Consider the following 24,875-nt stretch of genomic DNA (forward strand, 5'->3'; position numbering starts at 1 on the left):
AACTTATTATTAGTGTAATGTAAAGATAAAAATTATAGGACATAAATGCCTCATCATTACTAAGAATTAATTAGAGTCTTATGTAATGTAAAGATAAAAATTATAGGACATAAATGTCACATCATTACTAAGAATCAATTGACATTTAGAGTCTTATTGTAATGTATCTGTAAACCTATAAATCTATATCTATATATATTTATATCTATATACCTATAAAAGTACGGATTATGAGCAAAGTTTTTGCATTGTGATTTTACCACATTGCCCAAAAACTATGCATTGTTTGTATTAATTGCATGGGCATTGGTGGAAAATCTATATCTATATCTATATCTATATACCTATAAAAGTGTGGATCACTCATTTGTTTTCCAATTGTGAAAAGACACAAATGTCTTCTTTATTAATATGATCTATATACCTATAAAAGTATGGATCACTAATTTGTTTTCCAATTGTGAAGAGACATAAATGTCTTCTTTATTAATATGAATTCAAAAAATTATATAAGGATACATATGTAAAATTGTAACAAATGTTAATAAATTGTCATTACAACATACATTGATTTTAGTAATTTATACTATTTCAATAATAAAATGTAACTCCTATATTAAATTTATCAAATAATTGATCTTTATACTACATTTAAATGTTTTATTCTTTTAATTTTCTCTGTACATTTTTTTAATGCTTTTATTATAATTTTGTAATTATATTTTAGTGCAATTTCTAATTAAATAATAAATAAATTATAGTATTACAAGAAGATATATAAAAAAAATTTAACTATATGTCCAATAGTAGAATAACATGATAAATATAAAATAATATGATAATGTGAAGTTTAATACTAACATATTTTATGGATTTTTAAACAAAGAATTGAAAGTAAATAGTTTAATAACTTTATTAGAAGAATTTATATCAATAATTATGAATGTCAATATGTTAATAATCTCATAAAATATGAAGCTCTTAGAAAAATTTGGAGAGTTTGACTATAGTAAAAAAAAAGTAAAGATTTTAGTAGCACTTTTGAAAAAGATTATACATACAACAAATTTATAAATTCATTACACAAAAATTTGGTGATATTTAAAATATCTACTAAGATTGATTAAAATTTAAACATTAAATGTCAAAAGCTAAACCTGACTATGGTTCTCAAGAACAGTAGAATCAAAATCAGACTAAATCTTTTCTTAGTTTCACTTCTAAAATCAGTTATCATAATTTTGCAATTTAAAAAATCTTTAATAGAAAATTGTAAAATAAGAAATTTTGAAAATAATATTACATAAAAATTGAATAGATATTAGATAATGAAAAATACATTAGAGAAATAATATACATAGGTTATCAAAGAAGCTACTAGGCCGTGGTCTCGATTTAGACAAGAAATCATGTAAATGCATGTCGCGAATCTTCTAATCAAGTACGAGCATTATCTGAACGCGAGATCGCTTCTTTCATCGCAGCGTGACATGATTTTAGAGCAGCTCATAAAATCTAGTCCTATGTTTCAATTCACTTCTATGGTTATTAACTGATTTGATTGTGATATCATATGCCATTCTCCTAAGCCCACGCCAGACAAAACTGATCATTTGTTTTTACATTCGATGTAAAAGTTGTTAAATTTGAAAACTTGCAAGAAATGGATCATATTGTCCGATAGCTAGCTATTAATTGATGGAGATATGAAAGCATTTTTAATCCCTTTAAGGACACGGCAATGTTAGGAAAAGAATATATATATACACATATATCTATAGAAGATTTAATAGAGCAGCAGACGTCGATATCATTCTTGCATGCCCTACCATTAAGAAACTGCAACTGCTGCACTGCACTTTTCTTGGCATTATTGAATTTTTTATGGTTGACTTGGCCCCTTTCTAGGGAAAATTTGTAAAATAATCGTCAAGTATTTAATTACAAAAATGACATCATCATGTACAAGAAAATGTCATTTTCTTTATTAAATAGTTGATCGATGTTTAAAAAAAATATAATCTCCTACTAGTGGATCGATCATTATTGGTTCTGTCCATATAAAATGAATTTCAGTTTTTATGAATACTTTTTTATAAAAGATTAAGTATTATATTCACTTTTCAACTTGTTACAGTGTATAAGAAATTTTATTATATACTAAAAACTTAAATCATAATTTCAAACATTGTTGGATTCGTCCCCAACCGATAAAAAAATTAATCCTTTTCTTGCAAGCTTCAACTGTTGCAATTGCATGTAGGTGGCCGGGACAAAAGTAAAGATCAAGAAATCTCAAAACTCGATGGTTTCTTTACTGCTTTTGTTCGTTAGGGTAACCTCTATAGGTACTCTATAGACTATATTTCACTGTCCTTGGTAAGAAATTGTTTATAAATTGATGACACGAGGGTGGAAATAATAAGGGCAGGGTTTTAAAAAAATGGAGAGCATAGGAATAAAGCACTTGTGGGTATTTATGTTCTTTGCTTTATTAACAGTTGAATTGAGAGGTGAAGAAGGAAGTAATGACATTGTGAAAGTTCAAAAAATTGTCACTTCTTTTAGTAAAGTCGAGTCCACAAATGAGAATCATGAAGATAACAAAACTTATACCAATGTAGTAAGCAACGACAAAAGAAATTATAATGGCGGCGGCGGTGGTGGCGGTGGCGGGGGAGGAGGAGGAGGTGGTGGTGGTGGGTTTCAATGGGGATGGGGTGGCGGCGGAGGTGGCGGAGGAGGCGGTGGCGGAGGCGGTGTTGGAGGCAGAGGCGGTGGTGGTGGTGGAGGATGGGGTTGGGGAGGTGGTGGAGGTGGATATTGGAGATGGGGATGTGGGAGACAATTTCCAAGGGGAAGAAACCACAATTTGGGCAAACGGGGAGGTTTGAATAGTAAAGAGTACTTGATAGGTGAATTTGCTCAATGCAAGGTTAGAGGAAGGTGTCGAGGCATGAGGCTTGATTGTCCATTACATTGTGGTGGCCCTTGTTTCTATGATTGCAGGTATATGTGCAAAGCTCACTGCAAACGCTGATATGATTCATGCGGTTTGCACTCAATGCAAGCTCTTTTTTCTTTTTCTTTTTGTTTTTTGGTTGTAATGTTTTGCATGGTTTGATGCATTAGATGGTTTTATTCTGTTTTGAATATGTGATTTTCTGGAAAAAGGGTGATTCCCGACCGATTTAATTTAAAATGAGATGTGATTCATTATCTAAATTCTCATGCTTTTTTTACATATTTGAGATCGATATTCATATAAAGTATAAACATCTTCGTTAGGACCTTGAATCAAGTTACGCATAATGCTTTCCTTGGAAGAGTTATTACACATAATGACAAATCTACCAAATCATGCAAACATGGTGGCCATTCAGAAATTTATCCTCGGAAACTCCAAAATGTCAACCAAAACATAATTGAAGAATTTTCAAACCTTGCATACAAGTTACCCAATTGATGTCTCTTTGGTCTTTCGCATTTTTGTCAGCCACCCCTTTGTGATTCCCATGTTATTTCACACTTTTTGCATCAAAATATGTAAGCAATTGCAACTTGGCTTATAACTAAAACATAAAAGAAAATGAAGATCCTTTCGGAATTTGAGATCGAGTTTAATTTAAAGTGTAACTAATAGCAACTATAGTGGCTCTAAGTGAATTTATGTGGTTCGGATGTGCATGGATCGTTTCGATTTGGGTGAAAACATTCTTATGAATGGATTTAAATATATTTACTATCATAATAATGCGAATCAAAAGGGATGATTTCGAACTTGTTTTAATTAAAATCATTCAAAAAACTAGAATTTATTAATTTAATAGTAGGAAGAAGGGAGCTGGTTAAAGATTCATAAGAAGTCATGGAATTTGTCTCCCTCATGATGGAGATGATCATATATATCCAATTTGTGCCACTGTGTCGTCCTTATCTAATACTAGAGTAGGTCTCTTATGAAACGATCTCGCGAATCTTTATCAATAAGACGGATCAATCCTACCGATATTCGTAGTAAAAAGTAATAATTTTTCATGGATGACCAAAATAAGATATCTTCTCACAAAATACTACCCGTGAAACCGTCTCACACAATTTTTTGCTCTAGCCCATCACAAAACTAATATATTTTTGTGGTCCAAACAACCTTTGCTCGCACTCGAGAGCCCTACCATATGCATGTTTAATGGGGCGGTTCAACTCAAAACTGAACCGGAACCGCCCTGATAAGAACCGTTCAAAACCAGTTAACAAGAACCGGAACCAAAATCAGCCCAAACCACTTTAGAAAGTGGTTAGGCAGCTGCTTCGGTTCCGGACTCGTTCCACATGTTAAACCGGAACCTAAACCAGATCCTCTTAAAATAAATAGAAAAAAATGTATGGGGCAACGACTGTAACAAGAGCCGATGACCTCTCCTATGGCTCTTTGGCCAAATCTGCTATATAAAATTGCAGATTGGTCAAATTTGCTATATTAAATTGCTAATTTTAGTTGCCTGTTAGTCCAATTTTTGTTATTATAAATAAATTTTCATTTACTATGAATTCTATCATTCTCTCGACTCCAATTCTCTTACTTCTAAATTAAATTTTATCAATTCTTGATATTTTATAAAGTTTACTTTAATTTATTATTCAATTCAATTATATCTCCAAATTTATTTCTTGTTTTTTTACACCATATAATTTATTTATTTTGCGATTGTCTCTTCTTCAAGATGTAGTAGTGACGATGCTCGTAAAAATGGTCCTAGTGTTATCACGATTCTCGATTTCTAAGAAAATTTGAACTTCAAAAATTATATATGTTGGTGACGATTTTTATGGTCAAGACAACGAACATTTGGTGGGCGGTGACGGGGGCATTGGAGATGCAATTGGTTCGATTGCGACAACCTCGACAGTCAAGAGAAGGGCGCCTAGCCGTGAAAAAAGAAACAAAATTTGGGATCACTTCGAAATCCAACAAAAACAAATTAACAATGATTTTGTAGCAATTTGTAAGCTATGTGGAACTTCTTATGCATGCAAAACGGGTGGTTCTAGTGGTGGTATCGGTGTATTCACAAAACTCTTGGTTAGAAAACATAATTGATGAAAAACTTAGCAACCACGTGGTAGATAACCAACCCATCAATAAATAAATACTCGAACTTGATCAAATTGTATGATAACTGTTGAAATTTCTCGTAGAACTCTTATCTCGCCATTATATGTCATTGCATCGACGACAGTTGTTATTTTCAAAAAAGAATTTTAGCTTTAAAATGTTTAAATGAAACACACACTGCTTACATGATTGGTAGATTTATTGGTGAGAATAAGACTGTCCGTCACATGGGACAATGCATCAAACAATTAAAGATTATCTTTATATGTGAATCGAGTAGAATTCTTTTGAAAATGCTACGGATCCTCGGAATGAGAGAAAAAAGCGAGTATGAGAAACAAAGTCCTCTCCTATTTTCGTTGGATGCAACAGAAGATATTTACAGAAAAAGATCCATGCAACCACAGCGAAGAACATGGAGGAAAAAGAGGCAAGTTGAGTAGCTGGTCTGAAGTGGGTAAAAAAGGATCATACCACATGAATAAAAAAAAACCCAACTAAAACAGCTACAAAAACACATTAATAACAGGGAAACCAGATCAGTGGATTCGAAATAATAGGATCTTTGAAAATTGATTTTTCTAGTTTTTGCTTTTTTGGCTCTACCAAAAAGTTTTACGTCTCTTGTAGGTAGTTGAAGGTGTACTGATCTGTGGCACCGCAAAAGAGTTGTCTTCGCTCCATTTTCTGCTGGCTTTGATGCTATTTTTAGTAAACTCCGTTGCTTGCGACTTTAATCCGTTACCATTTGCTGCTCCAAATGAGATATCAATTGATTGACATTGAGTCTGATGCAAAGATTGAGGCACTTGAGGGACCCAAAATCCCATTTTTCCTGCTGGAAAAGCGCACATACTGCCCTCAAAATCAGTATCCAAGAATGGCAGCACATCATTTTCCCCATTCTGAAATTTCGACGGGTCGAATTATTTTCACAACTAAGTGCAAATTCGTGAAGAAATTAGTTTAAATTTCTATTAGATGATTATGAAAAGGGGCAGCAAAGCGAACCTTACAGAAACCATAAGGAAGAGGAGGAGAATCAAGAAAGTCTTCCACATGCCATCCAGGAAGAGTTTCCATCAAATATTCCGATATGCTACTAGTTGAAATTGACCCACTCAAGTCCCCTTCACACATAAAAGGGACATGACTTTTATCACAATATTCTGGTGCAACCACGGGTGTGCTTTGGACTGTTGTACGCTTCTCAGTGAAAGGTGAGCCAGGGGTTGGTTGTGCAGAAACAGGCTTATTTTTAGATTCTTTGGGATTGTCTTTTGGATCAGAATTTGAAACCTTGTGGGCAATGGCAGAATATTCTGACGAAGATGGTGAGTCGGAATAAAGGGTAGACGTTGCAGAAAGCTTTACACCTGTGAGTAGAAATCTGGTGTGCTTCTGAGTGAGCTCGTTTGCTTTGTGTATTGATATATCACACTCTTTGCACAAAATTGCTCGATCTTGCTGACAAAACAAGAAAGCCCTTCTCTCCTGTAAACAGAACAACGATGTTAACTCAACCCAAAAATGGAAGAAAAATAATCATGGCAAATCAAGAAAAATGGTGGTGGAAAGGAAGGAGGAGGAAAAGATATGGATTTTGCAATACCTGACAAATATCACAGAGGGGAACTTGTTTAGGGTGGTGGAGTGAGAAGCGGTGGTGTTTTCCGGCGAGTTTGTTGGCATGGTGGACACGGTGGTCGCAGGCGGCGCAGAGCGCGGCCTCATCCGCCACGCAGAATACTGATGCTTCATCTTTATCACACACATCACATTGAATCTTCATTTGGATGATTTTGCAATTATTTTTGCTTTGATTTCAAGATCGTTTCTTTTTTTTTTCCCCGGGGATGAGACTGGAAGGTACAAGTGAGAGCCAGGAGGGATGGTGATGGAATGGAGCTGGGATTAGTTAATTTATTTAAAAAAGATTCTCAGAAAATAAAAATAATATTATTATTATGCAATTGTATTCCAGATTGTTTGAAGGATGCATTGACTTTTAATGCTTATAAGCTTTTAAATTTGTTTGGTAAAATTTCCTAATTTATTTTAAAAAATTCTTATTTTAATATTTTACTTGTCTAAAATATCATTACATATTTTCTTAAATTTATATGCTCTACAAATTTTGATAAATTCTTAACATAAAAATTTTATTTTTATCAAATTTATTTTAACAAATTAAAAATATTATTAAATATTTTTTCCCAAAAAGTACCCATTTTCCTAAATTATAAATATAAAATTTTATTTTTAAAAAATAGGTTTATTGTTAAATAATATGTCAATCAATATTATATATATATATATATGTCATATTTTAATATTTCAACTACCTTTACCCTCTGTCACAATAATAATAAATAAGAACCAATTCTTAAGACATTAATGGCACATATGTATTATAACAACATATTTCTTTCAAATATATTTCTTTTAACATTAAAACTCATTATTTATGGATATCATAGTCCACTCAATTATCTTAACAAAAATTTAATATTAAATAAATATGTTTTACAATATTTAAATCATTATTATTCTAATTTTAAAAAATAATCTTACTTTTTAATAAAATAATTTTATTAATTTTAAAAATAATAATATTATTATTATTTAAATATTTTTATGAAATAAAGTAGATGTGGAGACCCGGACGCTAATCATCATCTTAATCATATTTGGGATTTAATTATCAATTAAGATAGACAGGGTCTAAAATTTTTTCTTTAAAATGCGGAAGGTAATGGAATCAATCTATTATACAAACCAGTATAATAATACAAATCTTGTACAACATGCTTCTAGTTAAAACTAATCTAAGGTTTAACTACTAAAGTTCAAGTATTAAACCAAGTCTACATCCAAGTCCGGAATCACCACTCTAATCTCGATCTCTCATCATCTTCTTGACCCCGATCTTGTCCCACCTGTTGTCATGCACACATACAAACAAGACAACAGCCGGATACTCCGGTGAGAATAAATCCCAGTATAAATAATGTATACATGCAGTTAACTGAATTAACATAAAAGCATGAATTATATCTTATCATATGTAGCATAATCAAACAACATGTATCAATACCAGTCTGTAAATAAAACATGAATCGTAATCTACGAAACATAAATCAATACGAATCTGTAAATCAAGTTCTAGTCTCGATATCTAAGACTCGACTCCTCTCTCATTCTAATCTAGTCTAGGGATCCCGGTAAATAAGAACGTAACAAGTCTCCCACCTACTACTACCAGTCGCAGTGGCGGTACGTTCTTATTTATGGACTTTGGTCTAGCTGTATCGAATAATCTACAATAAGAACAATATCTGTATCTTAAGCACATCGATACACCAAACGTCCAGTGCCTTGGCGTATCTACCAAGACTAAGCCTATTCTGACAATGTGCAATGGGTCAGTGACAAGTCTGTCAAAATCTAACACCTCTATCAGTAACTCTTACTTAATAGCTCTCTGCTTTCTACTTCTAATTCAATCGAATAAACATACTCATTAAAACACAAAGGTATAAAAACAATACCATACAAGTATGTGGTTTAGGGAAACTCGAGTTAAATCTAACTCAAGTCGATCTCCCAATTGCCATCCATTTATACCTTTCTCTTATCGGTCTGATGAAGACGAAGTTTTGTATTCCAATCTGTCCATATCCAAATCTGATAATGACAATCATATAAATACCATATCAGTATATAACTCAATTCAAGACCTGTTCTGATCAATACTCAAATCGGTATATAATCTGATCCATATCTGAACAAGGTACAATCTAATTCATATCAATGATATCACGATACAATCGAAATCATTACCGAATCTGATCAATATCAATCTACTGATGTTTCGACGGCATAACAATACAGTCACGATAACCCTGTCTATCTCAACATCACAGATATAATACCAGAATTCATAATCAGTATCAGTACAACTCATAATCTGAATAATAACACAACTCTGATATAGAATCTCAACTAAATCAACTCTGAAATTCATAACAATTTCATAAACAGTCTATTCTTAAATCTGACTTCAGTTATACAATGTCTACTGTAGCAGAAACATCATTTCTGATTCATATTCAATTCTGACAATATCATAAATTCAAATCATGTCTAAACATAACGAAACTTACGTCCAGTTGTAGCCTGCGTCGATAGGAACACAGTACTGAAGTCGGATTCAAAAACAGACGGACGGATTTATCACAAAAGGCGTAAGAATATTTCAATTCTTTCTTGCACTTCCCTCGGCTCTTTCCTTCATTCTCATGGATTGCATGTAGGTATATATATATATATATATATATATATACACGTTCCTTAGGTAGGAGGCAAGTGGCTTAATCTTCATACTGCACGTCGCACCGCGGGTGCGCTCACTTTTTGCGCCGCGGGTGCGCTCCATGTATTGATATGCATCAACTTTCCCCGAAGCTTGGACCGCGGGTGCGCTGACCCTACTGGTACAACACCGCGGGTGCGCTGACCCTACTGGTACAACACCGCGGGTGCGGTCTGTCTAGCACCGCGGGTGCGCTCAATCTCCAGTAGCAACTTTCATACCCTACTGTCCATACACCGCGGGTGCACTCCTTCTAGACCGCGGGTGCGGTGACCCTACTGTAAAATTGGCCAACTTTCTGTCCATGCACCGCGGGTGCGGTATCAAAAGGGGCGCGGGTGCGGTCTCTTTCTTCAAGCAACACTTCATCTTTTCATTTAGTGCCTCTCATTACATGTCATGCATACTCATATCTACCGAATATCACATCAATCAAGACTAATAAATCTCAAGCCTTACAGTAGATGTTCGAAAGAAGTACCACGACAGAAGAATTATTTAAACAAAACATGAACACGAAAATACAATATAATAAAAAAGTTAAAAAACATAAAAATAAAAAATCCAAAAAAATGATTAATTTAAAAAGTTTTAATAAAAATAAAAAATCCAAAAGAAACCTAAAAATGATGGAGAGAGGTCCATTTAACAGCGCATCTCTTTATACATTCGAAATTATATTTCTTTTTCCTTTTAACAGAATAAATCGATAGGGAATAGTTTAATTGTGTATAGTGGATTCATAAAATGATGCCCTTAGACATTTAATTTCTTTATAGAACATTCCTACCAACTTTATAAGTTGTTTTTTTTAGAAAACATATTTAATTAGCCGAGCTTTGTGTAAAATATTATTCTATGAATTTTTAAAATTCGATGATTTTGTAAAAAAAAAAAAAAAAACTATTTAATGTTTTCTGCATGCTCTCATAAATGCCAAATCAAAAAATGGTATTGAAAATTTCCAATATCGTTGGCATATTAAAAAAAATTATGTTTCTAGTAAAATCTCAGCTCTTCGTGATTTTTTTTTTTAAAATTATTGTGATTGTGACCACTTCGTTTTGTTGCGCAGAACGAGGAGCATTATGCTTTTCAATTTATTTATTATTAATTAATCGAATTAAAAAGTGACCCATACGAGTTTAAATAATTTAATCTTAGTGCCACTTTCTTTTAAAAAATAAAAATAAAAAAAATAAAATTATACAGATCTGTCCCCAAACCCCCTTGATTCATTATTATTATTAAACTTAAAAGGACCATGATCAATGCTTTTCTCCACCTGTCATTTAGCTATTGGTTCATGTATTTTTTAAGAGATAATAATCCTAATCCAAAGATTATCTTCTTAAATTAATTGAAACTATTCAATTTGTATGTTTTTTTTAAAAATAATTCTAATTGATTCGTCAAACGAGTCCACCGTCTAAATAATCTCGAGACCATAGCTGAGATAGATTACGACATGTGACGATGTTATTTACGCTCCATTTTTATTAATAAACTTTAGATATAAAGTAGAGTTTGTATAATATTAAAAAATCAGAGTGCAAATAACGATGACCATATAGAGTAAATTTTTTCTACAGGTTTCTCATTTTGATTTTAAATAATTATATATTGTTATTTTCCAATTGATATTAGTGCATAAAGTAAAAACTTGTGTGAGACGGTCTTACGGATCGTATTTTGTGAGACGTGTCTTTTATTTGGGTGATCCATGAAAAGATTTTTACTTTTTATGCTAAGAATATTACTTTTTATTGTGAATATCGGTAGGGTTGATCCGTCTCGCAGATAAAGATTCGTGAGACTGTCTCACAAGAGACCTATTCAGTGCAGAAACATAGTATGTATGGCACCATTTAAGAGCTATTACTCCTTTTCTTTTCCCACGCACACATTCGATGGGATCTAAACTTTGAATCAATTTAATCATAATAATAATAATAATAATAATAATTTATATCCATGTAATTATAATTATATATAATTTCAAAAGGAAAAATAAATAATCTTATTATGTACAACGTAGGAATGAATCTTGCTACTGTTGACGTGTCATTGTAAGATTTGTATGGCAATAAATTTGAAAAGTATTTTTATAAATTAGCTTTTCACTTACCTTAGTCAAACACGTGTGGCCACGTGAACAACTGTAAATTGAGTAATTAACAAAACCTAAATGGCGACATTAAAATGCATAATTCTCAGGGGAATAGGTGACCGTAATTGGTGTACAATAACATAATCCTAATCCTAATTAATTAAACGTTACAGTGTGAAATTACGTCACGCATGACATAATTTCGAAAAAGAACATGTGTTAAAATAATAATATAATATTTTTATATGTTTCGCTCCAGATTTTCGATTTATTCCACCCTGTCCTGAGTATGGTTCAACTATTAAAATATATCTCAATTCATGGGCGATAAAATCGGTCAAAGCCTACAATTATTATTGGTAAAAATTTGTATAAGACGGTCTCATGTGTCGTATTTTATAAGACAAATATCTTATTTGGGTCATCTATGAAAAATATTATTTTTTATGCTAAGATTGTTACTTTTTATTGTGAATTTCGGTAGGATTGACCGGTCTCACAGATAAAGATTCGTGAGACCGTCTCACAAAAGATCTACTCATTATTATTATTAGCCAATTTTATACATACACTTATATATATATAGTTTATAAATACTAGTGTATTGATGCTCACATTGTGTGTATATAAAAATTTTAAACACCATCCATAATTAATTAATGTAAATCAATCATGATTGTTCTAAGGATAAACTAAAATAATCGTTCTAAATGATGGGTATTAAATGCTGAAATCCAGGCTATCAGCACAAAGTAGCACGATTGCGATTAATATCTGGAAGGGTCAAAATCTTATCCATATCGAAGTGATGTAATTATTATTACATTTATAAAAATTTAATGATCACGTACAACTCGTCATAATCAAGAAAAAAATTATAAATGTAATTAAAAAAAAACTATGCAATATTGTTACCTTGGGTTACGTTGAGCTTATATTTGACTATTTGAGGCGGATTCAGGATTTTTCACTAGACTAGAAAAATTACTCTCAGTTAAATTATATTGTAGTTTTATAATAGAAGTTAAAATTATTTTTTAATTCATAAAACGTGAATGATTGACTAGCTGTTGTTTGTTGACCATTATATATGAAAACAAAGGTACGAATAATATTAATTATTGAAAACAAATTTCAAAACAAAAAAACTTTCGTTTATTTGTTTATGCAAATAGCATTGAAACGATTTTTTTTGGAACTGTCATTTTGGGACCCGGATCACCTACAATGGCACGGCATATTCCGTGCTTACATGGCATTTTTTTAAATTTTTCTCTTTTTTTCCACTTTTTTCCTTCTCTTTTTCTCTTTTGTTTTCCGTCCATTTTCCTCTAAACATTATTCCTCCATTAGTTTAAATGAAATCTCAAAACGTATGAATTATTTATTTTTGATGGAAATGTGATGTTGAATTTTAGTTTTTGATATTGCATGATGTAAATGTTCTAAATTTTAATTTAAGCATTAATATGTTAATAGTTTTATATCGTTAAAATTTTTGTTCATTGAAAAAGAAAAATAATAATACTCATCAAATTCGGAAAAAAATGATACGGTTTTTCACATGTAAAAATTTAATATAGTAATTTTTAATTGCAAAATTATTATTTTAACATAAAAGAATTACCCGACAAGAAACCTCCTTCGATTGGCTCGTTTTCATGACACAAACTTGAAGGTAATGAATAAATTGAAGAAATTACCCAACATAGATGGAGGAAGCTGAAACTTTTTTTCAACGGAAAAAAGAAGAAGCAATAAATTAGATTTTAACACCAAAGTAGAGGCTAAGAATCAGACGGGCTGGGTAATGAACAAATTGGTCTGGACTCTACCATTCAAAATAAGCGAGTCAGTGAAACTACTTACAAACCCGCCCTCGCATATGAAATCGACTCATCTTTTTCTTGCAACCAATCAAGACAGAGAATAGAACAGTCATGCATGCTTCACAAATAAGCTCCGGCTAATTAAAAGTCTCTTCCAAAGAGTATTAGAGATCTTATTGATTATTTGTGTTCTCCCCAAAATGCAAGCATGACATTCATTCATAATAGACAAGTTCAACGGACCAGCCGTAGTAAACCGATCCAGAATCGCACAGATACTCCGTTTTCAAGCATAATAAGATTCTAGGAACTCAATCAACCAACTCAAATGTGGCGTGACGACTCAATCCCTCACCACTGGGAAGATAAGGATGGTGATTAGTCGGGAGGCGTAACGCGACTATCTGCTGACCTCCGTTTGTAAATCCAATAGCAGAATTAAAATTTCTTTCATTTTCAACTAATGCGTAATGTAGATCATCTTGTCTTTCAATATCCTAGTATATATATGTACAACAGCACAATCAAACGATTATATGATCATATAGGTGTACGTACATTAACTAATTAATAATTAAATGTAATGTGCTTACAAATTCAAGAAGTAGGTTTCTGTGAATATTTTCCACATTCCTCAACTGAAAACAAACAAATGATGATAAGATAAGAAATTAAGGAATCGGCCAAGAGAAAGATAAAAGAAGAAGACTCTTATTCTTAGAATAATTATGTATTACATATTTGAAAACAGATTCAATTTTTTTTCATCATCGATCCTAATCAAATCCTACGTATGACCAAATTATGAATAAATGAAAATTATGTAATACTGTACATATGTGTTACCTTTTTCTTGCCAGGTCTCAATCTGATTGCTGATAACCTTGTACTGTCATTGTTTAAAACAAGTACTCAATCAACACGGTTAATTGTACCACATGTTCGTGTTTATTGTACCACAATATAGCTTATAAAGTATCACGTTTTGTGTCAAAATGTGTCACATTATCGCAAATCTAGTACCACAAATTCATGCAGACTATTTACCAACTTAGATTTAATTAATGAAATTATTCTATCAAATAACAGTAACTATATCATGAAAATCGATAGAGATGAGGTAGAGATTTACGTGAGAAATTATTGAGGAATAGAAGAAAAGTGATATAATGGAGGAAATAAAATTGAATTAAAGGAGCAAATGAGATAAAATATGAAATAGAGAGTGAATTCAAAAAAAATTTGTGCATTAGGAAGTGAAAAATACAATTTTATGACATAAAAACTGAATGTGAAGTTGAGTTTATGATTAGAGGTTTATCTCTGCTTCTCCCTGTGTTTAACAATAATGTAATATATTATATCTCTACTTTTGCTTCTTATTTTTTTATGACAAGGAATCTGCAACAACTGTTATTTTTTGTTTACACTAGGTAAATCTCATATACCTAATAGCATGCAGATCACATGCATCAGGTAAACCAATGTTATTTTTATTATATTATTATACTATATAAATTGATTTAATTAAAGTAGTTGAATTTTAAACAAATATGTAGTTACGTAGAGATGCATAACACGGGTAGGTAGCATCAATAATCGATTTTGTGCATATGAATTATACTCTATTTAATAAATATTCATATCCTAAGTTTTATGTATTATTATGAAATAAAAGTACTTGCAGTCTACAGGTGGTAGACACTAGCCAGCAGGCAATATTGCTTCTCTAAACGGTGCAAAATCTTTACGTTTTTTAGCCAAATTTCGGATTTAAATGTAATTTTCCATCAAGATTTTATTTCACTTATAATCTCGTTCATTAGTTAAAAAAAAGGATAGAAAAAAGGAGATCTAAATGTCGAAAAATGCAAACCCTATATTTTTTATTTTATTTACTCTTCATAATCATACAAGTTTAAGAAAGAGAAAAATGGGTTTAAAAAAAAACGAAACCTTTCTTTCGCGAGTGACTTGCAAAGAATTGTGAATTTCTTCAATAAGGTTCACTGTTTCATCGTACCCCATATCATTCGCGCTCTCTCCAATCCTTCGCCTGATTATTGTTTAAACAAGAACGTTAGAATATTTAGAAGTTTAGCTAAGAAATTAGTCCAATCGTTACAAAATTAAAGAAAAAAGATACCTAATCTCCCATTTAAGATTTTTGTTTACATCCTTGAGCTTATTCAACTGTTGTTGCATTTTCTGCAGGAAAAAAATAACCACAAATTTTGTATAGTAAACTAAAGTTTTCGAAATAACTGAAAATCAATTTTAAATTATAAACTAAAAACCTCATATTGAGACCTCCATAGATCAACCCCAACAGCCATCTGATACTGATCGAACAACTGCTTTATCCTAAAACAAGAAAAAAAAGGAAAACATAAAAAAATATATATAAAATCAAGAATCCCTAAAAGAAACAAGCAAATGTTACGTACGTGGAAGAGGGGCTGATGTATTCAATATTCATGAAGCTTTTGAGTGCTGGGGATCATGATAATGGAAACCTTGGCATCACAAAGAACAGTAAGCTCCTGCGCTTTCTTGAAAAGCCCATTTCTTCTCTTAGAATAGGTCACCTGCCTGTTTGTTTGGTTCTCTATTCTCTTGATCTGGATCTGACCACGAGCCGTCTTTCTTTTTCTCAAATGGATAAAAAATATATATATAAATATTGAAACCTAAAGAATATAAATCAATATTAATATTAAATAAGTAAAGTGCGTCTAAATTTTATTATTTATTTGATTGCCTCAAAATTCAGTAAGACAACATGTGAAATAAGTCAGACAATGTGATGTAAGATGAAGACAAATATAATCTTAATTTCCTTTGTATCATTTTTACATAGTTACAAACAATAACCATCATAAGTTATTGTTATTATAATTTGAGTGAAATGACATAAAACTGAAATAAAAGTGTGAGTTTTAATTTCAAAACGACAACTGAAATTAAAAGGAAGGAATAAATACTTAAATATATTTTTGGATATGACGTTTTTTGGTTTCATTTTTTATTATAAAACTATATATTGAAATGATGGAATGGAGAGCGTCAACCCGGCATCAAAGGTAATCGTACGCAGGGCTCGAGGATAGAATGAAAGTGAAACTGTCACACATTCAATTATTCTGGGTTTTTTCTCATGTTTCGCTAATTTCTTCATTTTATTTTTGACCTCCACGACTATGTTTTCATTGATTAATCCAGTAGAATTCTAGATAGATAGTCGGGGTGAAATTAAAATAACTTATTTGAAGTTTTTTTATATACATTCTAAACAAAAATCCAACAATTTATAAAATCGATTTTAGATCAAATGATTAATTCCAAATGAGTTTACTCAGATACAAAATTTACTGTAATTTCGTTCCCAGGTTTTAAGTCAATCATATGCTAAAGGTTTTGATATTTATATCCGTAAAACAGTAAAGAGAATCAACGGGTAAAAATTAAAATGTATAAAAGGAAAAGAAGAAGAAGAAGCTCCTCGGGCCCCTAAACAAACGTACGCAATTTAGGTTATTAAAAAAACTAGTATTTAATATGTGCGATTAGTAAAAAATTAATAGATATTTAAATTGAAAAAATAATATAATTATAAAAAATAAAAACTTTTTTTCCGCTAATTTTTTTAAAAAAATTAAATACAACGCATGTCGATTAATTTTTTTGGCTAATAATCACTATTATATATCAAAATTGTAGATTGTGTTAGCCTAAAGCAAATACATGATGCTTATCGTGTTTAGTGTATTAATGTCGGCCACCAACCTTAATACATATTTAATTCTTTAATTTTCGAGAAGTTATATATTATTATTTTTTAACATGTGATAAAAAATATTTTTAAATCATATTCAATAAAATTAATGAGAAATAATTTTTTAAAAATTCAGTATTTTCGTCTAAATCCACATTCACAAAAATTTTTGTGACATGACACGTGTTTGACACATTTGAATGATAACAATAATTGTTTCATCAATATCTTTATCCAAATGAGTTGTGATTTTATTTATAAAATCATAATATACAAAACAGCCTATTATTCCGAAAGAAAAATGAAACATGTGATCATAAGTAAATTATGTATAAATCAGAAAATTTATTTAATTAACATTTATTATGTGTATTTTAAAACAATGTCTAAATCTTATAAGGTGTCTTATAATAAGATGCTTACTTTATTTAGAATTGGTTTAATAATTTCCATTACGGGAAAATTTTATAATATCATGTATCCGTGAATTTTGTAATATAGAAGAAAACTATCACATTAGTAATATGTAATAATTAAAATTTTATACGAATAGAAGAATAATAATTTTAAATTCTCGATCATGAAAGACAGATTTCAAACTTAATGTAGGTAGTTCATAACAACGAACAAATCTATCACATATGTAGGTAGTTCATAACAACGAACAAATCTAAATTTAAACGAACATTACATCTTGGAAGGATTCAACTCATATATGGTGCTGAAAAGAGGAGTCATTTCAGAATTCAATTTTGGAGTAGATAAATTTAGTAAGATAAATAGAATAAAATTTGTTTCTACTATAATATGCAATATTGCATTATTTATAATTTAAAATTCAAATAAGATATCTCAATGGACAAAAATTATACATTGGATGCTTTTGACATAATTATAACATACATTAACTCTTTCAAATTATGAAAATCTCGAATTGCATGCATTGGGTGTCAGACATTTCTGATTATTGAGGGTAATATACATGTTTATTGAGAGCAATTTAATGTCCATTTGAAACTCTTATGAATCTATCTTTTTTAATTTTTTTGTGCTCTCTTTTTTGAATTTTTAATAAGACAATTTAAGATATACAATATACATATGATTTTGGAATAAAACTACAACACATTAATTCTTTCAAATTAAGGTAATTTCGAAATAATATGTATTTGGGATAAAAAAAATTTATGATTATTAAATGGTAAATTAATGTTCATTGGAAAACCTTGTTATAGTGATAACTTTTAACAATCAACAAAGTTTATTTTTAAAAAAAATTAAATAAACTAATTAAATATCGTATTTCTCTTTTAGCAAGTAATTTGGGAAGGAAATTACTTAAAATAGAAAAATTTATTTTTGAATGATTTACCTCATGAGTGATACTGAACATTGCAATCATTTGTATTTTAAATTTATTTATACAGTTTTTAATTAAACTGATTGATATAATTAATGCAAAATTTTTAATATAATTTATGTTTTCAATAGAGTTTAGTTTTAATTTGAGCAAAAAATAAAAAACATAAATTACATTTGAATTAATATAAAAATTAATTAAATTCAAAATTGAATTAAATGAATTGATATAATCAATGCAAACAATAATTGAAGTGATCATTTATTGCAGTACACATATGTCAATATTTATGATAAATCTTTCCTTTTTTAGAAATGACATTTTGGCGGGAAATTACTATTTTTGGCAAAAACTCTGCTTTTATATATATATATATGTTGATATTCCCTCAGAAAATATATATATAGAGCTAATATGTAATTCATTCAAAATATTTGTTTTTTTAAAAAAATTTGTATGATTATTGTCACGGATTAGGGAAGATCTCACGCGTTTTTTTTTCAAGAAAAGGGATTTTTTTCCCTAAAATCTTTATCAGTGCCCGTGACAGAATTTTTTTTTCCTCCAAGAATCGTATTAAAGTTTGGGGAACTAAGAATGGTCCTAGCCCGGTTTCTGTCTTTTCGATCTATGTTTCTTTCTTCTGCACCTCCCTTCTCTGGGAAATGTCTTTTCATATGGCCACAAATATCATTTTAATTGCTGCATACGATGAGTGAAGAACGTATCAAAATCGATATACAATGCTCGATAAATAAATTAATGATGATCGATCATCTGATACAAACAATATTATAAAGACAACTACTTAAAGTCGCACATATATCTCACAAAAATAGTTTCGATTCATATTTGAAAGCATATGCAGATTACCCTAGATCGCCACACAAATTAAATATATATTATGAAGTTGAATATTTACCAAATCGGTGTTATTTATTCTCAACTTTATATCTATGAACTGTGAAACAAATTGAAATTTGATGGAAACTCTTGCAAATTGATAATGACTATGCAAGAAAAAAAAGTTAAAATAGAACACCAAATTAGTAATTGATAAATGTTGAAGCTAAGAAATTTGTATTCATATAGCATTTAACCCTTTAAAAGGGCTACATATCCGAAGCAATATAATAGATTGTCAAATATGTTGCTACAAGGTCAATTTCAAATTTTTTTTGGCAAACGACTTTACATAATTTCATCTATTTCAACAAATATATATATATATATTTCACAGTCACAGCGAAGCATTTTACTCCTATATCCTATTCTTTTCTAGGTTGTACTTGGAGTTTTCAATAAGAATAGGGAATTGTAAAACCTAAAATGAGTGCCTAAATTGATTACAACTTAAAAGGTCGCAATGAATTTCAGGCTGTAGTTTGAAGTTATTAATTTCAAATATATGGATTTTAAATGAAATTGATTGATCTAATGAATTATGTTGGGTGGATTTCAAATTCACCTCTTGTTAATCCATATTGATCCAATGTTAATTATGATGAATTCGAAATATATCAAAATAATATGCCATTTCAAATTTCTTCTCAAATCAAATCATTAATCCTGAATTAAATATTTATATCGAAACGCAATCTCAGTTATTTTGAACAAAAATTAACTATGATTAAATTGGAAACCTTGGAGATTTTGAACAAGACAAGTAACTATGATTAAATTGGAGTGTTAAGTTAACGTTGTAACAAAGATTCATAACCACCTAAATATGTGCTAATAATAACATAGATAAAAAAATGTTGAAGATATAGAATAAAATATGCCCTAAAAGGATAATATATATCATAGCTTTTTTTCACTTGTTCTTATAATTTATTATTATATAGCATATGGTGGGTACATGTTTGTCTAACCATATTTCATGGGAATATATTAAGACTCTTTCACGTTACATCAGTACTGATGTTCTATCCGATGGATCGGAGGGGTTGACCTCTGAATAGGACCTATATATACATCTACTTAATTTTAAATCAACTTAAAATCGAATGTTTGTCGTTTTATCAAAAATTATAATTCATAGTAACAATACGATTTAAATCTTTAAAATTGTACGATAACTCAAACATCACATTTTAATTCTTCTACCAAGTATGGACAATAATTGCACTCAACAATCTATCTCCCAACAATTTCACTCCTTGTAATCAACGAGAATCGAATTCTTGACCGAGCACTTGCAGTTTTACGAAAAACTATAGCAGTGGTAACAGTGCAACTCAAATATTTTAAATTGTACGACATAAACATCACATTTCGATTGTCATGCCAAACATGAATAATTATTGCAACCAAAATTATAACTTTTCAAAAAATTGAAACCTACCAAGTTCTGTACAAATTAAACAGAGGTCCAATTTTTTCTCCTTTACACAAATTATACAAATATAGTAATTTTGGAGGTGAAAAATGTTTCAAGGATATTACAATTCTTGTAAGAGTAAGTTTCTTATGAGACAGTCTCATAATATTTATCTGTGAGACATGTCAACTCTATCGATATTCAAAATAAAAAGTAATACAGACATATATTTAATGATTATATATCATATTCACGATAAGATATCTATCTCACAAAATACGATTATTTGAAATTATCTCACACAGATTTTTAATTTCTTTTAATCTAGTACAGACATATATTTAATGATTATATATCATATTATGAATCAAGCATCTACAAAATAGTAACATTGGATTAGCGTACAAGGACACTTCAAATGTAAGAGATTAATGTGATTGAGTGTGACGTTTAGAACAGAAAAACTTAATTATACAGGCTAATTAGTCGGTGATAAAAGATTTGGCTACTAAATGTAGCTGTCACCTTTGTTTCCTAATTTGGTTAATTGCCTTGTAATTTATTTGAGAGACTGTACCTTAATTATTGTTCGAAACTGTGGTTCAGAATCGGAAAATAAGATATTAGAGCGTGTTTTCCGGGGGGAGAACAAGCTGAGGAAATGAACGTGGATGCACACAAGCCGTAGGATGAGTAGTGAAGGGCTGGGATTTAATTTTATATTGTTGAAATTTGACAGAGAGGGGGAGGGAAAGTCGTTGTGTGTGTATGTCTTTAAAATTGAGGTTGCAGTGGCTGGCGGCGGCGTTTGCAGTCGCAGAGCTGTGGCTTTAATATGTAAAACTAGCACCTTACGGGCATGTCCAATCGAGAGATATTTTGTGGATTTCAAAAATTATGGTTCGAATATTATACGTAAGGTAAATGTATCAGAATTAATTTAAATGACATTTTAGTATATCTGGAAGATGTTAAAATTCTTATATGTCAAATAAAAGTAAGCTATACACATATATATATACAATAAAGGATCAATTTTTCTGTAATTAAACTAAAAAATTGGCTATTTAAAATTCTAATTTTGTAACGTCACTGATCTCTATTTTGAATATGTAACAGTAGGATAAAATGTATAAAATCTCATTATTTTTGGGCATTATGTTGCCAATAATTCTTACTTTAAATTCCCGTTTTGGTTCCGCATTCCTGTGTAGAAATTCCCGAATTTTTTTGTCTGGGAAAAAGCTGCACACAGTGGAAAGAAAAAAAAACCTTCTCAAACGCGCACTTACACACACAAAAAAAACGCAGTGTGTCAGCACAAAACACTCGTCAGATGCCCCCCATTCTCCGCGCTACGAGTTTTTATGCACAGAAGAAGCAACTCAGTGAAGCGAACCCAATTATTTACATAAACGTAAATTTACAAATTAACCCACCCAAAAGCACTCATTGGCATGGATATTTTCTTTAACTTTTTTTATTGTAAAGTAGTTCTGGCCCCTCCTCCATATCCCTGAAGCCTGAGGTGGTGTTTTTATTATTGCTATGGATTGTTCCTTGAAATTGAGATTAGAATTAGCTTATAGGGCTGGAATATGTCTGGGTTTTTCTCGTTAGGTGGTGGTAAGGACCAAGGATTACAGCAGAAGGATACTAATAGTAGCTTTTTCCTGTTAAAAAACGAAGAGATCTACAACAAGGGTTTCGAGCTATGGCAACAGTACCATCATCTGCATCAACAAAGACATCAGCAGCAGCAGCAGCAAAATCTGCATCACAATTTTCAAGATGTGGACTTCTCTGTTGGGCCAGGTGGTAGTAACATCAGAAGGAGCGGTAATATTGACATTTCCGGTGATATTGGTGATGATTCTTCGAGTTATACTTATAGATCAGCATCAGGGTTTAGGGTGACGAGGCCGGGTAAAGGTGCGAACGTCGGAATGAACTGTCAAGATTGTGGGAACCAAGCTAAGAAAGATTGCTCGCATTTGAGATGTCGGACTTGCTGCAAAACCCGTGGGTTTTCGTGCCAGACCCATTTGAAAAGCACGTGGGTTCCGGCCGCTAAACGAAGAGAGAGGCAACAGCAGCTCGCGGCATTGCAGCAGGATCGGCAGATCCTGACTGTAAGAGAGGAGAATCCCAAACGGTTGCGAGACAACCCAACCGGCGGCGACGGTGGGGATAGTTCCACTCTTGCTCGTGCTGCTACCTCACGTTTTCCGGCTTCCACCGCAGGTGATGTTATTTTTTTAGGTGATTGAATGTATGTGCTTGTTTTTGTCTTCTTTTTCCCTGAAAAAGAAGCTTCACTTAGGTTTTGAATTACTGAAGAATAGATTAGTTGGTGTGAAAGGTGAATAGAAATTGATGCAGGGTTTTTTTCCCAGGAACTGTGACGCTATATTATATGATATGCAAAATGACACGTAAATCCAAAAAAAAAAAAAAAACTCTTGGTACAAGTGCTACATATCTGTACTAATAATTACAAATATAAACAGCCGAATAAAACATCTATATACGTAGATATCATTTGCGTGCCCTGAATGAAATCCAACCACCCACTCAACTCTACTGTTGCTGAGTAAAAATGACGCGAAAAGAACACGTCTAAAGAAGTTAGTCAAGAAATATAGTTTGATATCTGTAATCATGTTGGTTCCATTTTTAATGGCTTTCTTTTGTTCTGATAATTTCTTTGTTTGACTTCGGTGGTGCTAGGGTTTGACTTTGGACACTTTCCACAAGAAGTGAATTCCCCAGCTGTCTTTCGTTGCGTAAGAGTGAGTGCAATGGATGATGCGGAGGAGCATTTTGCTTATCAGACATCTGTTAACATCGGAGGCCATGTTTTTAAAGGGGTTCTTTACGATCAAGGCCGCGAAATCCGGTACCCTTGTGGTGGTGGGGATCAGGGTTCCTCCGGACAACAGCCGCTTGATCTCATAACGGCGGCGGCGGCCAACACCAGCCACCCAAATCTCAGCATGCTTGATCCTTCCATTTACCCTACTCCAATGAGTGCATTCATGGCGGGTACGCAATTCTTCTCACCACCAAGACCTTGAGAAGTTGAATTTGTGTTTGAGCATTGGGCAAATCGATGTATGGAGAAGCACGTCAATTTGAATGTTTATTATTGTTTTTTTGTTCGAATTTCTATTATGATTTCGTGCTACGGTTCATTAAATATTATTTTCTCTGGTCTTATCGATGACCTTTTTTTCTTGCTCTTTTGATGTGGAAGGATTTGTTTTGTAATTTTGTGCAACATTTGGATGTGTGCAATTCGCATGTTCCATGTTTTTGCATCATTCTCCGCTTGACTTGTTTTTTTTGTTGCCTTTCTCGTTGGTTTTGAACTCGATGAAGCCTTTTCCCCTCATTGTACGTTTTCTTCCCCATATACCAATTAGTGTGAAATGTATACATATCACTTATCCCGACAATTTTATAAAATAATTAATAAAGTGCCGATATATCATTTTTATTAACACACATACTTCATATGCCTGAATTATATTGTTATTTTTAGTTCGGATTATATTTAATGAACCTATATAATTCTAGTTTACTTCAACTTAAAGTTATTTTTTACACCACAACTTTATCATATGTTTAAATATAATTTAACTTTTATATAGATGGCATAATATTGAGTAGTTTTTCTAACTTGGTTATCCCATTTATAGCATTTTGTATGAGTAATAAATAACAGATGATACAATATGGACAGTGCTGCAGTGGTAGTCTTGCTCTTGCATGCATCGGCTGATGCACTTGGTCACTCAAAGCAGAATGAACTTCATAATCCACTAGTTCATCCCACAGATCTTTTCATTTAAATCTCTTATTAATTTTTTTTCGAATAAACTTTGAATGTTTTTCTTTGAGAAAACTATACCATGATTATACTGTGGGGAAATAGCAAATTTTGTGTTAATATTTTAAACAGTCAAAATTTGGTATTCTTAAGTT

General features: G+C 31.4%; 4 protein-coding genes and 1 pseudogene across 4 annotated transcripts in view; 3 read left to right on the forward strand and 2 right to left on the reverse strand.

Annotated features, from left to right (window-relative positions):
- Positions 1-2,206: 2,206 nt before the first annotated feature.
- On the forward strand, positions 2,207-3,219 carry LOC142525080 (uncharacterized). Its single transcript, XM_075629251.1, has one exon. It carries the CDS (start codon positions 2,444-2,446, stop codon positions 3,038-3,040), a length of 597 nt encoding a protein of 198 aa, XP_075485366.1. The 5' UTR covers positions 2,207-2,443; the 3' UTR covers positions 3,041-3,219.
- Positions 3,220-3,618: 399 nt separating this feature from the next.
- Positions 3,619-24,875, forward strand: part of LOC142524539 (peroxidase 9) — a 61,273-nt gene continuing 40,016 nt past the window's right edge. The window contains exon 1 of the mRNA XM_075628573.1: positions 3,619-3,630. The gene's annotated coding sequence lies outside the window, so the exon portion shown is untranslated. The remainder of the gene's footprint in view (positions 3,631-24,875) is intronic.
- LOC142525400 (B-box zinc finger protein 20-like) lies at positions 5,448-7,017 on the reverse strand. Its single transcript, XM_075629687.1, has 3 exons — positions 6,729-7,017; positions 6,128-6,610; positions 5,448-6,021 (listed from the first exon to the last, which is right to left on the reverse strand). The coding sequence occupies exons 1-3, from the start codon at positions 6,906-6,908 to the stop codon at positions 5,719-5,721; spliced, it is 966 nt and encodes a 321-aa protein (XP_075485802.1). The 5' UTR covers positions 6,909-7,017; the 3' UTR covers positions 5,448-5,718.
- Positions 13,580-16,307, reverse strand: LOC142524001 (floral homeotic protein DEFICIENS-like; annotated as a pseudogene).
- On the forward strand, positions 22,105-24,027 carry LOC142524759 (protein SHI RELATED SEQUENCE 3-like). The gene is made up of 2 exons (XM_075628850.1): positions 22,105-23,132; positions 23,619-24,027. The coding sequence occupies exons 1-2, from the start codon at positions 22,487-22,489 to the stop codon at positions 23,963-23,965; spliced, it is 993 nt and encodes a 330-aa protein (XP_075484965.1). The 5' UTR covers positions 22,105-22,486; the 3' UTR covers positions 23,966-24,027.

Source organism: Primulina tabacum, chromosome 14, assembly GCF_025594145.1.
Source record: "Primulina tabacum isolate GXHZ01 chromosome 14, ASM2559414v2, whole genome shotgun sequence".
Lineage (NCBI taxonomy): Eukaryota > Viridiplantae > Streptophyta > Magnoliopsida > Lamiales > Gesneriaceae > Primulina > Primulina tabacum.